The sequence below is a fragment of the Amblyraja radiata genome, chromosome 13, assembly GCF_010909765.2.
Source record: "Amblyraja radiata isolate CabotCenter1 chromosome 13, sAmbRad1.1.pri, whole genome shotgun sequence".
NCBI classification, from domain to species: Eukaryota; Metazoa; Chordata; class Chondrichthyes; order Rajiformes; family Rajidae; genus Amblyraja; species Amblyraja radiata.
Window position 1 is genome coordinate 56227209 of NC_045968.1, and position 15239 is coordinate 56242447.

General features: G+C 42.7%; 1 protein-coding gene across 2 annotated transcripts in view; it reads right to left on the minus strand.

Moving 5' to 3' along the window:
* ccdc39 (coiled-coil domain containing 39) overlaps positions 1-15239 on the minus strand; it is a 167215-nt gene continuing 151976 nt past the window's right edge. The window contains exons 17-20 of one of the 2 annotated variants that reach the window (XM_033032153.1): positions 12932-13072; positions 9429-9608; positions 8933-9024; positions 1-325 (exon numbers count right to left, since the gene is read on the minus strand). In XM_033032153.1, the coding sequence (XP_032888044.1) occupies positions 196-325; positions 8933-9024; positions 9429-9608; positions 12932-13072 (543 nt within the window). In that variant the 3' untranslated portion in view covers positions 1-195. The remainder of the gene's footprint in view (positions 326-8932; positions 9025-9428; positions 9609-12931; positions 13073-15239) is intronic. The other variant, XM_033032154.1, reaches the window with a different exon arrangement.

The window sequence follows — 15239 nt, forward strand, 5'->3', positions numbered from 1 at the left end:
TTCAGCTTGAAGTTGCATTAATTTATTTTCAATTTCATGAAAATAACAACATACATTGTCGCTTACCACAAATCTCTACAATGTAAAAGCTTGTAGTGGAATACTGAAATGTACTTTAACAATTATTGATCTATTCTTTAAAAAAGTTTAAAGTATCAATTTCTTGGTATTCCACAACTTCTTGCTTTGAGAATATTACAGGCTTTGCTGGCTTCCCCGTGACGAAGCTTGTGGTGATGATGCTGTTACATCCAGAGCTAGATTCATGGGAGTCACAGCAGACGGTCCACTCCTGCTGCTGCTGCTTCGAGTTGAGACAACAGTTCTGCAAAAGGTAAAAATGCAATTGGCCACTGGTTACTTATGTGTTCTTATTAATTTTGTGCCCAGGTTTTTCAAAATCACTCTAAAAGTCGAAATACCTCAAAAGCTTTTTCATGTTCGAATCAGTTAATGATTGAAATTGATTTTTTAATATGAAAAGTTTACAACATATTCACCAATCTAATCCGATTGTTTTATAATTATAATATTGTGCAACGAGTCAATAAAACAATTTAGTCATATGAGACGGCAGTAATTTCCTGGTTCATGTTCCTGGCTGTGCATATCTCTAAAAATCGCCCAGAAACCTTTAAGGGTCTCGACCCGAAACATCACCCATTCCTTTTCTCCAGAGGTGCTGCCTGATCCGCTAAGTTGCTCCAGAATTTTGCGTCTACCTTTGGTTTGGGAACAGTTCTGCCCAAGTGCAAGAAATTGCAGCGAGTAGTAGATATGGTTGAGTCCATCACACCAACCAGACATCCCACTGTTGACTCAATCTATAGTTCACACTACCTTGGAAAAGCAGCCAGCATAATCAAAGACTTGTTCCAACCCAGGCATTCCTTTTTCTCCCTGCACCTGTTCGGCAGAAGTTACAGAAGCTCCAGACTCAGGCAGAGTTTCTACCCCTCCATAATCAGGCATCTGAATGGTCCTTCCAAAAGCTGGGGAACTGTCCGATTCACATCCACCCCATTGTGGACATCAATCAATCAGTTTTATTCGTCACTTGCACATAAAGTGCAAGTGAAATGAATTTGCCAGCGGCGGTACAATAAAAAAAGAACACATAAAAACACAATAAAAATTTAACATAAACAGCATTCATCACTGTAGTGGAAGGCACAAAATTTGGCCAGTCCTCCATTTCCCCGGTGGTCGGGACCTCAACCCTCCGCAGCCGCCGCTGTGGGCGTCCAGATGTGTAGACAAGGTAAAGTTCAGGTAAGTCTGAATTGGTGCCTCCCCACCGGAGACCGCGGCTTCAGGTTGGTGTAGGCAGCAGGCCAGCGGTCGACGATCTAAAGTCCCCGCCGCGCTGCAGCCGGAAGCACCGCAGACCGCAGGGCCGGTGGTCGAAGCTCCTCTCCAGGGGTCCCCGGCGAGGGACCCCGCTCCTGATGGTAAGTCCACGCCACGCCTGCAGTAGAAGTTGGCCACGGGCTGGCGGTCGGAGCTCTTCTCCCGGGTCCCCAACGAGGGACCCCAGGCTGCGGACACTGCGCTAGCTGGAGCTCCGCAGATCACGGCTTCAGACTGCCGTGGGCCAGCGAACGGAGCGCTCCTCCCCTGGTTTAGAACAGATGTGCTACAATGCTGAAAATTATATTCTGTACTCTATACCTTCCTCTTTGCTCGATCTATTGTACTTGAGTTTGATTGATTATATTGATGCACAGTATCTGATCTGATTGGATATCATGCAAAGCAAACCTTTTCACTGTACCTTGGTACATGTGACAATATTAAACCTAAATGAAATCATTTTTAGCCACAGGTGAGTAACTAGAGGACTGAAGGGTGGCTAATGTTTATTTTTAAAGAAAGGTTGCAAGGATAAGCCAGGAAACTACATCAATGTGGTGAATTTACTGGAGGGAACTCTGAGAAACAAGATTTACCAGCAATGGGAAAGGCAAGGAGTGATAAGAGATAGTCAGCATGGCTTTGTGCGTAGAAAATAGTGTATTAGTGACATAGAGGAATAACAAGAGCAGGGTGGTAGACTTTGACCACATGAACATTAGCAAGGCAGTTAAGGTCTTGCATGTTTGGCTAGTCAGAAGTAGCAGGAATCTGAAGATGGTCCAAACACAAAACGTGGTCTGTTCATTTCACTCCACAGATTCTGTCTGAACTACTGTTCTTCCAGCAGTTTTTACTAAAGATTTCAGCAGCCACAGTCTCTTGCTTCACTGTGCCTGCATGGTAGGCTAATCTGGAAGGTTAAATCACATGCAATCCAGGGTGAGGTGGCATGAAAGGATTCAGAAAGTGGAAATGGAACAAAGCTGTTCCAACTGCATGCCCCGAGACCAGTGGGGCAGCACAGGGAATAGTGCTGGATCACTGTTGTTTGTCATCTATGTTATCAATTTGGATGGCAATGCTGTTGGCATAGTTAGTAACTTGACAGAGTGTTTAGAAAAAAATAAAAGTCCTATCCACCGTAGTAAGTTTATTATTACTGCAAGCTAAAAATGCGAAAGGCTCCGTTACAATGTTAAACAGAGTATGGTTGTACAAGTGATTGTTCAGCAATTTCAATGGCTATCTGGTTAATGTAGCAGCAGTGTTTTTACAGGACAGTGGTGTCTGATGGTGAGGTTTTACATGGAAGCATTTTTTTTCACCCCAAGACCTTTTCGCCCAAAGACAGCTCTTTTTCCTGTTTTGTCAATTTCCAAAGTTACTATTAAGTGCAATCCAGGGTTGCATGGTGCAATCTGGCTCCCGATCGGAATTGCATAATAACCAATTCGACCCGCATAATACAGTGTTTTACTCAACTCATCACTCGCATTACATCCATTTCATGTTATGGAAACACAAAATGACAAAGTGTACTGTGAGGAAAAGACTAAAGACTATTATTTAAGTATTTAAGACTAGATGAACTGAACTGGAGGTGGGCCAAGGAATTGCAGATGGAATTCTAACTTGGATGCGTCAACCCTGCTTGCCCATGCCAACCAAGGTGCCCCATCTACACCAGTCCCACCTGCCCACATTTAGCCCATCTATCTATCTTCTATATCTCTATACTTATAAAACTCTCATCTTGTATGTGGATTCGTGCATGTATAATCACATCTTCTAGAAAAAACAATGCGGTAACGGTAAAAATGTTACATATTCCAGTAGACATTTTTCCAATGGAGTCTAAAATCACCTTATCTGAAAATGTCATGCTTTATTTCTCACGTTATTAATGAAAATGTTCAAAAATCTGATAAAACTGAATTGGAAAACGACTGTCTTTCGCTGATGATGTCACAATGGGTCTGCGTTCCTTCTTCCTCTGTGAGTGATGTCACTCCCCACCCCTCCCTCCTCCCCTCGTTATTTAAAAGACGCAGCCGGAGATGAAGATGGGCCGGCGATTGAAGACCGAAGATCACAGCTGAAGACTGGCGGCCCAACTTGCAATCCTTTGGTTGACGCTCGCCGCCTCGCTCGGGGACCTCGGTTCGGCGCATGGTGGGGAGGTTGCTGCCGCTCTCTGCCCTCTACCCAATGCCTCTGTACCCCGTCTTCTGTCCCCCGGGCCTCTGCCCTCTGTCTCTGCCCGCTACCCACTGCCTGTCCTCTGCCCCTGCCCTCTCTACCCCCCTCCCTCTCTAGCCGCGCCTGTGAGTTGAGGGCTATGCGTGAGTGGATAGGGCGGGGGATGGGGTAAAAGGAGCGAATGAATAATTATATAAATATTGGGATGTGAGTGAGACGTCGCAGGCAGGCTCCCCCACCCCGCAACCGCGTGTTGCTGGGATGGGTTCCACTTGGTCTAGTATACTATTAAACGTCTTGACTTGTTTGTCTGTCTTTGATCTCAGGAGCTACGCCAAAACGGTACACAATAGCGCAAACATTTTTTGCAGAATCTTATTCAGCTTTTTCCCGTGGTCTTTCGTATCAAGTTTCTTCACATTTGATTTCACAAGTTATTGATATTTAAAGTAAAAAAAAAGCCGACTTTGAAAATAATAACTGACTGTGAGAGTGGGACTTTTCTAGCAGCTTCCAGTGATGATGTCACAATGCATCTCACACTCCTCCAATTATAATGGGATATCATTTACACAAGCTGCAGTGAACATTCCGACAACCAAAATTGACATCACAATGGGATCTCTGCTGCCAATACACAAGCTATGAGAGTTGGCGGAGTGGGGAATGGGAGGAGAAGAAATGTTATTTAAACATTGTCTTTATTGGGGAGTGCGAAAGGGGAGAGGTGAGGGTGGTAGTGACTGAGGGTAGGGAAAACGAGGGGGAGGGAGGTGACAGAGAGACAATGGGATCAGCAGTTTCAGGGGAGCAGGGGGAGAGAATTTTGCCCCCCCCCCCCCCCCAATTAGGCAGTTATGACATCACGATGTCCTACCGGCTACAATGTTCTATCCCAGAACACTGAATCCTTCACAGGAAATGTCCTTCAGGGAAATAATCTGCCAGTCTAACCCAGCACAGCAAAGTTTAATGATTAGATTTGGATAACAAAAGATAGCTTTGTCGGTGGCACCTACATCACATTAAATCTTAGTGCAATTGTATTTTTTTAAAGTTTAAAATGCGGGAGGGTGAAAAAATGAGCCGACCTACACAGTTGGGGGCTTTGGGTGAGTGGAGGAATATTGCTTTGGGGAAACGGGTTACATTGGGGGAACTGGTGAGTGGTGGATTATTGCGTTGGCCGACGGAACCCAATGGGTCCCATTTTGTCTAGTATCTATTACTAAAACTCTTCTCTTGTTTGTATTGTTTGTGTGTCATCTGGGCACAATTTGGTTTCTGGAAGGGAGGGGCACTCCAGCGCTTGTGGTCCGGCGCCCGACGCCCTAGTTATGTCACAATGCACTCGCAAGGCAGGACGGGACACTCCGGGAGGTAGGGGTACTCCAGCACTCCAGCACTCGCGATGAACGAGGAGTGGCGGCGGCAGCCCGGTCTCTGGTGGGGAGGCTGCTGCCGTGGGCACAATCTGAAGAAGGGTTTTGGCCCGAAACGTTACCTATTTCCTTCGCTCCATAGATGTAGTCGCACCCTCTGAGTTTCTCCAGCACTTTTGTATACCTTCGAATTTCCAGCATCTGCAGTTCCTTCTTAAACAATTTGGTTAATTCCTATTTTCTTCCAAACACGAGGTAACAGCCTTCCCATTTTCACACATATGACACATTTTTCCCCTGGAGGCGATAAACATCCTTCCATCGCATTTCCACCTATATTTCTGAACTTTTTGATCATTAATTTTAAAAACAGCACCAACTCGCTAATTTTTTTGCAGAACATTACTCAGCTTTGTCGTCGCCCTTGTCAAGTTTCCTTCATATTTGATGTTATATTTCACAAGTTATTGATATTTAAAGGTTTAAAAAAGCCAACTTTAAAAATATTGTTTCTGTTAATTGCAGCCTTGCAGCCCCAGCTTAACAAACTTCCATACAAAGTTGCAATCCAGGAACATTCTGTGCTTCCAAGTTTTCACCTGAATGGAATCTCACAGTCCCCTGACATTTGCAACAATGTTGCCATCATAGAACTCTTACTGCTGCTGCCAGCATAGGAGGGGGAGGGGCCAGGGAAATTGGAATAGGAAGTGCTGTGGAGGCAGGGGACGTGCAATTGGATTTTTTTTTGAAGTCCAGTGCTGGGGGAGGCAGGGGAGTGGTGGAATCTTATGTTGGGGAACGGGTTGCGTGGGGGACCAGGCCTCCCGTGGGGGCAATGGATGAGTGGTGGAATATTGTGTTGGGGAACAGGTTGCGTTGGGGGACTAGGCCTCCTGTGGTGACTATGGGTAAGTGGTGGAGTATTGCGTTGGGGGACCAGGCCTCCCGTCTGACAGGGACTAAACGGGTCCCACTTGGTCTAGTATCCCTCTAAACCTTTCAATTTTCATGTATTTAAGGTGAGAGTGGAAAGATTTAAATGGGACCCGAATGGTAATTTTTTTCACACGTAAGCACACAGATATGGAATGAGCTGCCAGAGGAAGAGATGTGTACAATTATATAATTTAAAAGACAGTTGGGCAGGTACGTTGACAGGGAAGGTATAGGGATATGGGCTAAACTCAGATAAATAGGCATCTTGGTCAGCATGAATCAGTTGGGCCAAAGGGCCTGTCTCTGCCATACAACCATGTCTTTATTAAGGTAATGCATATTGATAGATGAGTTGTGACACATTATTTCAAAATAAAGCACTGATTCATTATTTGAATGGATAGAAATAAACATAGCATTTCAATTATTATGAACAGTGTATAAGAAGATTCCCAAGTCGTCCATAAAACACAAAAAAAGATCTGCTAAGATTCAGATAAGACTGAGCAGACTGGGACCCCTTTCTCTGGGAAAGGAGAAAGCTGAGGTGACCTGATGAAGGAACTGCAATATTTACATAGTAATGTGAAGGAAGGAACTGCAGCTGCAGGTTTCCACTGATGGCGTAAAATGGCTGGTTTACAAGATGGGGGCGCTGCCTTCGCAGCTGTGGCTCGCCTGCAGTCCGTTTATTTTTCTTTTTTTGTTTGTTCTTTTGTCCTGTTTTAGTTAATTTTTTGGTTTTATTATGTTGTGTGTCTGGGTGGGGGGGGGGGAGAAACGTGTTTTTAGTCTCTTCCTTCGGGGGGATGCGACTTCTCTTGTCGTATCCCCCATCTCCATGTGTGCCGAGGGCTAATAGCGGAGCTGGCTGCCTCGGAGCTGGGGCAACGTTCTAGCGGCGGCGGCGACCCGGCCTCGGAGGTGTGACATTCCGGCAGTGGCAGGGGCGGCCCGATCTCGGAGGATCGGCCACGGAGCTGGGGCAACGGTTGATGACCTGTTTTCAGGAGCTCCCACAGTAACAGCTTCTTCCGTTGGACTGGAGGGCGGCAGCTTCGACCACCCCGGGCCGCGGAGTTTGAACCGGCCCGTTCGCGGCGCTTGGATTCAGCCGCGGGACTGACTTACTTATGGGGCTTTTTCACGGGGCGAGTTGACGCAAGATGTCACCAGAGTGAAGTGGTCGTGGTCCAGCACGAGTTTCGCACGATATAACGGGGGGTAGATAAAGAGTTCCCACGGTACTCGGCATTTCTGTTATTTGTGCGAGTGACTTGTCCGTCTCCCGAGCTTTCCCATTAATCTTGAATGAACATCGTGAACTGTAGTGTTGTTAATCACGTGGCACAAATGATGTTACTTTGTTTTCACACACTATATTGGTTTTTTTCACACACTATATTCCTCCTTTGGTTGAATTGGCTCATTTGGAGACATGCCTATACTAACCATGTGCATCGAGAACGCTTGCGTGAAGGCAGAAGGGTGAGATTAATTAAAAAGAGAATTAAGAGGAAGTCTCACTGGGTGAAGCCCATCTTTCAATGGAGACCTCAATTTGGACAATATGATCAGCTGCTTAATGTACACACTTGCAGCAGAGGAGAATGATAAGGTGGTGAAAAATCGTAGCGCTCTGGGGGATAGTTTTTGCGCAAATTTAATTACAACGCAGACAAGTGGTCAAGATGAGAGTTTTAGTAACAGTACTAGAACAAGTGGGACCCGTTGGGTCCCGTCCCCTCAACGCACGGTTGTGGGGGGTGGGCGGCCTGCGGCGTCACACACACACTAACCACCACCCCCCCACACACGCACACACACTAACCACCCCCCCCACACACACACACTAATCACACCCCTTGATATTATATTATTATTATTCATTCGCTCCTTTTACCCCATCCCCGCCTTATCCACTCATGCATAGCCCCCAACTTGCAGGCGCGTCTAGAGAGGGAGAGTAGAGAGAGGGCAGAGAGAGAGGTAGAGACAGAGAGAGAGGGGCAGAGACAGAGAGAGAAGGGCAGAGACAGAGAGGGGCAGAGGGGTGAGTGGAGAGAGACCATGGTTGCTTGAAGGGTTTGGGTTGAAGTGAAAAGGCACCATTTGCAGGCAGTGCCTTTTCACTTCAACCCAAACCCCCCAAGCAACCATTTGCAGGCAGTGCCTTTTCACTTCAACCCAAACCCCCCAAGCAACCATTTGCAGGCAGTGCCTTCTTACTTCAACCCAAACCCCCTAAGCAACCATTTGCAGGCAGTGCCTTTTTACTTCAACCCAAACAACCATTTGAAGGCAATGCCTTTTTACTTCAAACCAACCATATTTTCATTTTCACATTAAAGGCACTCACAGTTGAGTAGACATGTGTTCAGTATTATTCAGAGCTCAGGGAGACGTGACCCTCTGGTTCCTCCATTTTGCAGAGACTGAGTGAGGCACACCACTTCCTGGTTTTATAGTCCCTCCCCCTCCCTCCAGCAGGGGCAGCAGAGAGAATGGCAAATTATTTAAAAACATTAATATCTCTATGATTTTTCATCGATGGGAAAAATCCTCTGGTCCAGGAAGGCGGAAGGGGGCTCTGAGCAAGGTGGCCAAAAATGACGGCCGTAGGCGGCGGCGCTCTCTCGGAAATCACACCACAGCGAGCCAAAAGCGGTCAAGATCAGACTTTTAGTAATATATAAATAGATAGATAGATAAGAAAGATATGCAATTTATATGTAATTTGTTTTTGTCTGAGTGTGTTTGTGATGATGCTGCAAGCAAGATTTATCGTCTGTACCTGTACTTCACCATACTCGTGCTTATGACAATAAACTCAACCTGATCAGGGAGGTGGTTAATGCACATCATATAAAAAGGTTGTGCTATGGATGCAACGTAACAAAAAAAAGACAACCCCTTTCAATTGCTCAATGTATCCTGCTGGTAATAAAAGGATTGTGTACGTAAGCAATTATGACATTAGTTAAGATATGTACCATATATTTTGTCAAGATATGTACCATAGATGATTCATACAAGCTTATTTGTGAGATACTCACCTCTGAGATGAAACAGAGCTGTGAACTGATGATGATCCAGAACTATGATGACTATGTGGTGGTGTTGGGGCAGTTGGTAATGGCAAGCCAGCCTAAATCAAAATATCTGTAGTTAGGTTTATCCAACTATGATGCATCTTGATATTAAATCGGTATTTTCTTTAACAGATTTTCCATTGCATTCTATGGTTCATAATTTTTTCATTAATATAGATAGAATTATTTAGTAACTAATACCAAACCCATTTATCTCATGCATTACATTTAAATTTATATTTACCAACTGGAAATGAGCAAAAAAAAGATTTAATTATGGGATTATATTTGTTAGTTTAACAACTAACTGCATTTCTGATTATAACTCATTTCATCAATTCCATTTTTTACCCACTTAATAGTAAATTTTGGCTCAATCTGTAAACAAAGATTTTAACCACTTCCTCTAAAAAACAAAATCAACATTTAAAGTATTTTGTCCCCCATAAATTTGTTTTACCTGGTTAAAGTAAAGTTGAAGATCTGAAGCCAAACTTGGACAATCACTCATCGCTTCTGCTAATAACCTGTTTAATGACCTGTTAAAGTCTCGTAGTTCGCGAAGATCAATGTCTTGCTCCTCCGGGGTTTCTCCAGGACTTTGCTCTTTGGAACGTATATCTTTAACCACTCTGGAGCACTGTTTATTTTGAAAGTTGATACAAGTATCAGAATTTTTTGGGTACAATTATCAGAGATGATAATTTGGGCAAATAAAAAGAAAGCATGGAAATCTCAGTAATAGAAAATATTTGGGAAATCACTTCCCCAGTGTAATTTTGTTAAATTTTTTTATTCAGATAAAAATTATTGGAACATAATTACTAGAGCCAGGATTTTGCCATGAATGCCATAAGTGCCTTTTCATGCCTTTTTTGATGACTTCTGAAAGATAATGCCTTTTTCACGATTGAGTGCCTAAATCAGGCTTTTTTTGCCCTTTTAACGTAACTTACAAGAAAATTTACACTACCGAGGCGAAACCCGGCTGTAAGTGGGTGTTAAGGGGTGTGTGGGACAGGGTCCAGTCTTTGCAGACTAGAGTCATGCTTTAAGTAGGTGTGAAGTGGTGATTGGGGAGATGCAGGTGGGGAATGATCTAGTCTTTTCAAACTAGAGTCAGGCTGTGAGTAGGTGTGAAGTGTTGGTTGGGGATGGGGTGTGGGGGTACTAGAGTTAAGTTTCTGTTTATCGAAACTGCAGTAGAACTTGTTCAGGTCGTTGGTCAGCTGACGATTGTCCAAGGAGTGGGGGGTTTCCTCTTGTAGCTTGTGATTACTTGCAAACCCTTCCACACTGAAGAAGAGTCATTTGCTAAGAACTTGCTCCTCAACTTCTCAGAGTACCTTTCCTTAGCAGCTCTGATTCCTCTTCTCAGCTTATACTTGGCCTGCCTGTAGAGATCTGCATCCCCACTCCTGTGGGATCTACCCCTGCAAACGTCAAAATGCCTAAAGTCAAGTCAACGTCTTGTAAAAAACTGAATGATTTGGCCAGAGCGTAAGGGAGTGATATATTCTCTACAGACAACTGTGTGCTGATTTGCTAAGCATGTGAGAAAGCAGTGAATCATAAGAAGAAATATTTTGTCTCCCAGCATGTACAGACAGCTAAACATAAGTCAGAGGCAGAGAAACTGAAGGTAGGAAATACGCAAGCTTGTATTCACAACATTTACTGCTGGCTCCAGTCACAAATTTGAGTTTTCGAGTGATCTGTGCAAAGCATTCATTGATGCTGGAATTCCACTGTGGAAATTGGAAAACAAATCTCTCAGAGGTTTTTTTAGAGAAATACACCGAGGAACATATACCGAGCGAGTCATCATTACGGAAAAAATATGTTGACAGCAACTTCAACATTGTTGTGCAGAAAATTAGAGATGAAGTTGCACGCAATAAAATATGGATCTCAATAGACGAGACAACAGATGCTGTGGGGAGATATGTTGCCAATGTGGTCATCCGTACACTGGAGGCAGGTCAACCATCAAAGAACTATTTGTTGACATCAGAAGTATTGCAGAAGTCAAACAGCTCAACTATTGCTCAGTTGTTTACATCTTCACTTGCTGTACTTTGTCCAGAAGGTATAAAACACAAGAATGTTCTTCTGTTTGTGACTGATGCAGCTCCGCACATGAAAAGGCTGCTTGTGCTCTTAAAGTTTTATTCCCCAAAATGTCGCATTTGACATGCTTAGCTCACGGACTCCATAGAATTGCCAAGCACATATGTATCTTGTTTCCAAATGTCGATCGCGTGGTTTCCAATGTCAAGAAAATCTTCCTCAAAGCACCGCCACGTGTGCAATTGTTCAAGGAAATTGGATCTGAGATTCCGTTACCTCCTCAGCCTGTTTTGACTAGGAGGAGCACATGGTTCTCTGCTGTACTCTACTATGCTGCAAATTTTGAAAAGATAAAATAAATCGTCCACTGTTTTGAAGAAGAAGAATCTGCTGAAGTCAGTGAAATCATGTAAAAAAAGTCCCTCCAACGCAATCTTGTGTTTATTGCTTCCAATTTTACAAACTTCCCACAAGCTATTACTTCCCTTGAGAAATGCGGCGAAACATTAGTGAATAACTTGCAGGTTTCCAACAAAGTAACTGACGATATTCGTAAAGATCTTGGCGATGTAGGTAAAGACATACAAGACAAATGTGAGAGAGTGATTTTAGCTAACAAAGATCATGAAGAAATACAAAACATAGCTAAAGTTCTCAAAGGTTGTTGTTATGCACAAGATATCAACATGAATATAGAGTTTGTAGCTTGTTTTGGGTATGCACCAGTGACCTTAGCTGGGGTAGAAATAAGTTTTTCACATCTGAAGCATATTCTGTCTGATAGACGGCATATTTTAACACCAGATTATTTGAAAGAAATGCTAGTAATTATGTGCAACCAGGCAACTTTGGTCATTTAATGTAGTACACCTTTATATTATCGTTTTTAACCATATTTTGGTGGTGGAAATAAATGCCTTTTTATGCCCTTTTTGTAAATAAATGCCTTTTTCGCACCTTTTTTGCAATTTTATTATGCCTTTTTGCCTGCCTATTTCAGAGATTTTTAGCGCCTGAACATCCTGGCTCTAATAATTACTAACAAATTAGAGTATGCCTTTGTATAGGTGAGAGTTAATGCAGCCATTGACTCGCAATACAAGAAAGTACTGAATGAAGTGAATATGGACAATTGCAGGTCGGGCACATCTTGGATGATATCAACTCAAAACTGCCAGTTTTTTTTCTTTACAGATGTTGTTTGATCTGCTATGTAATTTACAGCATATGTCAAATGTCAGGATTGGCAGTTTTTTTTTGCATTTGGAATTTAATAATGCTATTTGGACTCTGCTTGTTCTTTAATTTGGAAATCAACATTTTCTACCATTGTCTGAGTAGTCACAGCCTCTCTTTATTCTGTGGAGCTACAATCTTAACAGATTGTAAATATGACAAAGTTTGGGCCAGAACCTTCTGCTAATCTTGTTCCACCCTTGCTTGCCATTTAACAACGAGGCAATTATAAACTTTTGGGAATCTGCCATTGTCAATTTGTAAGACCAAGCTAGCCCAGTCTTCAAACTTGAAAGACTGCATGACAACATCACCTAGTGTTTTGCAATTTGGGCAGTAGGAACAAAACAAAATTTGCCTGTAAAACTTGTCAAAAATTCAAAATATCACAGACTGGATATCATGGATTAAAAAAATATTTGTAATTGAGGAAAATAGAAGCTTGAACATTGATTAAAATGTTAACTAAAAATGTGAAAAAAATGTAAATCATTTAAAAGAGCTGTTTACATTCAGTCACCACTCATTCATCAGTAATTCCAAATAGAACATCTGGTATTAGCACAGATGTAAAATGTGGCTAAGTGATCAAGGAATACTAATTTGTGGTAACAATCTGACAATTCTATAACTGTAATAATATTTATATGTACATACATGTTTGGTCACCCTTTCCAGTTTGATGCTCTGATCATCCAGTTCCTTTATGAGATGTACAGTTTTATCATTTTTTTCCTGAGCAATTATCTGCAATGTTGATTCTTCCTTCAGCAGGTTCTCTAAGGTGTTTGTCATGCACTGAGGAAAAAGCCACAATGTTTTGTTTCATTATGCAGTATATATGGAGGATAATTGAAAATAATTTCTGCTCAATTAGTCAAAATGCCTTTCCTGATCTTTAATTTATATTTTTATTCGAAAATATGATTTATTCATAAAAGGTATGAAGTATATAATATGGAATATCAAAATCAACATTTTCATAACAATTCAGTTATTCCCATAAATGAAAAAACTGCAGGTGCTAAAAATCTGAAATAAATACTGAAGTGAAAGTGGTATAATTGAAAAAGTTATTGTTTCAAGTGAGATCTCTTTTTTTTTATCATAACTAAGGTAAAACTCTGATATTTGCCCAAGTGGTGAGGTATGAATTTTGATATACTCCAACTGCTATTTTACAGTCTGGAGAAGTGGGTGATGTTTTTGGATGAAGAGCTGTTTCATTGACATTATTTCCCCATGACCTATTACAAATAGTAAGATTAAACGAGAACTTACCAGTTTGACGTTTGATGTTTATTTTATGAGATGTTACGATGAGCGATTACATGAAGAACCCCGCCAGTCCGCATGCGCGTCAATCTTCAAAGCAGCGGTGTGAAATCACAGATAACAGTAACTGAAGTAACATAGTAAGATTATAACCAGCCATACCAAATGACCTTTATGATATGAGGGCCAGGAGCAGTGGGCACGTAATCGCTCATCGTAACTCCTCATAAAATAAAGATCAAACTTCAAACTGGTAAGTTCTCGTTTAATCTTACTATTTTACTTCGGAGTCACGTGAGTGATTCCGTGAAGATTTCAAAGCTGTGATTTCATGCCGTAGATACGAATCCAGGCTCTCACACTGCATCAGTTGACTCAGGATGAGTGAATAATGAGCAATGCATTGAAACATGGTACAGATTAACATGTTGATGCTTTAATTCACAGAAAGAAAGAAAGAAAACACAATAGCGACCCCTCTCTCCCAGGGGGAAGCTATGAAACAGAACTTAAAATGGAATGGGCGAACACCCCGGGTTCGATAAGTGGTTTGTTATAAAACCTCTGAAAAGTCAGTTAATTTGACCATCCTGCGGCCGCGAGGATATGGTCTAGAGGGACGTCCATTGCCCTCGCTGCTGACGTTGATGCCGCCCTGGTGGAGTGAGATTTAAAATTGTCAGTATTAACTCCTGCACAAACCAGCACTTGTTTCAGCCATCTTGAAATGGTCTGAACCGACACTTTCATATGTGGCTAATAAACAATGCTACTTCCGAACCTCTGAGGGTTTTGGTCACCTCGATATAATATCGCAAGTGCGCCACTACACACAGTCATAAATCCGTGGGATATGCTGATAGTACAAGCTTGAATCCTGACACCCCTGGTCTGCTCTGTATAATTAGATCATAGATGTAAAACATAACGTCATTCCCAGATGACACCATCCTGCCCAGTCGCAGCTTCTGCAAAGTCTGAACCCGTTGCGATGAAATCAGCGCCATGAGCATGACCAACTTAAGGGTAATTTTGACCAAAGACAAGGATGTGGCTGGACCCCACTGACGAAGCAGCGTGAGTACCACACTCACATCCCAGATTTCAGAATATCTGGGCCTGGGGGGATAGGAATTAAAAACACCCTTCATAAACCGGGATATTAAAGGATGAGATCCTACAGACTGAAGTCCGACCCCAGCCACAAGTAAGATGACAGGGCACTCCTGGCACTATTGATGGCACTATAGCTCAACCCTTCATCAAAATATAGCTTGGACAGAAATTCTAGTACATCTGATATGCGTGCTGTGTGGTATGTAATGTTCCCATGTAAACAGAACTCCTCCCATTTCCTGACATGAGAGATGTACTGCTTTTTGTACTCTCCCTCCAGGACGATGTGATGACGTCCACGGTACGATTGGATAGTCACAGACCCAGGTATGGCCTCCTCAAAATCTGAAAATTAACAGATTAATACGATCATACAGTGTTGATCCCAAGTCACAGGGTGCACCAATAGGTCATTACGTTTTGGGACCGCCATAATCGGCTGTGTTATTATGTCTGAAATGAGAGGGAACCATGGCTGTGTAGGCCAGTCGGGTACCACCAAAACTCCTGAGGCGGAGTCCTGCTTGATCTGGAGCAAGCACCGACTGATGAGGCAGAATGGGGGAAATGCATA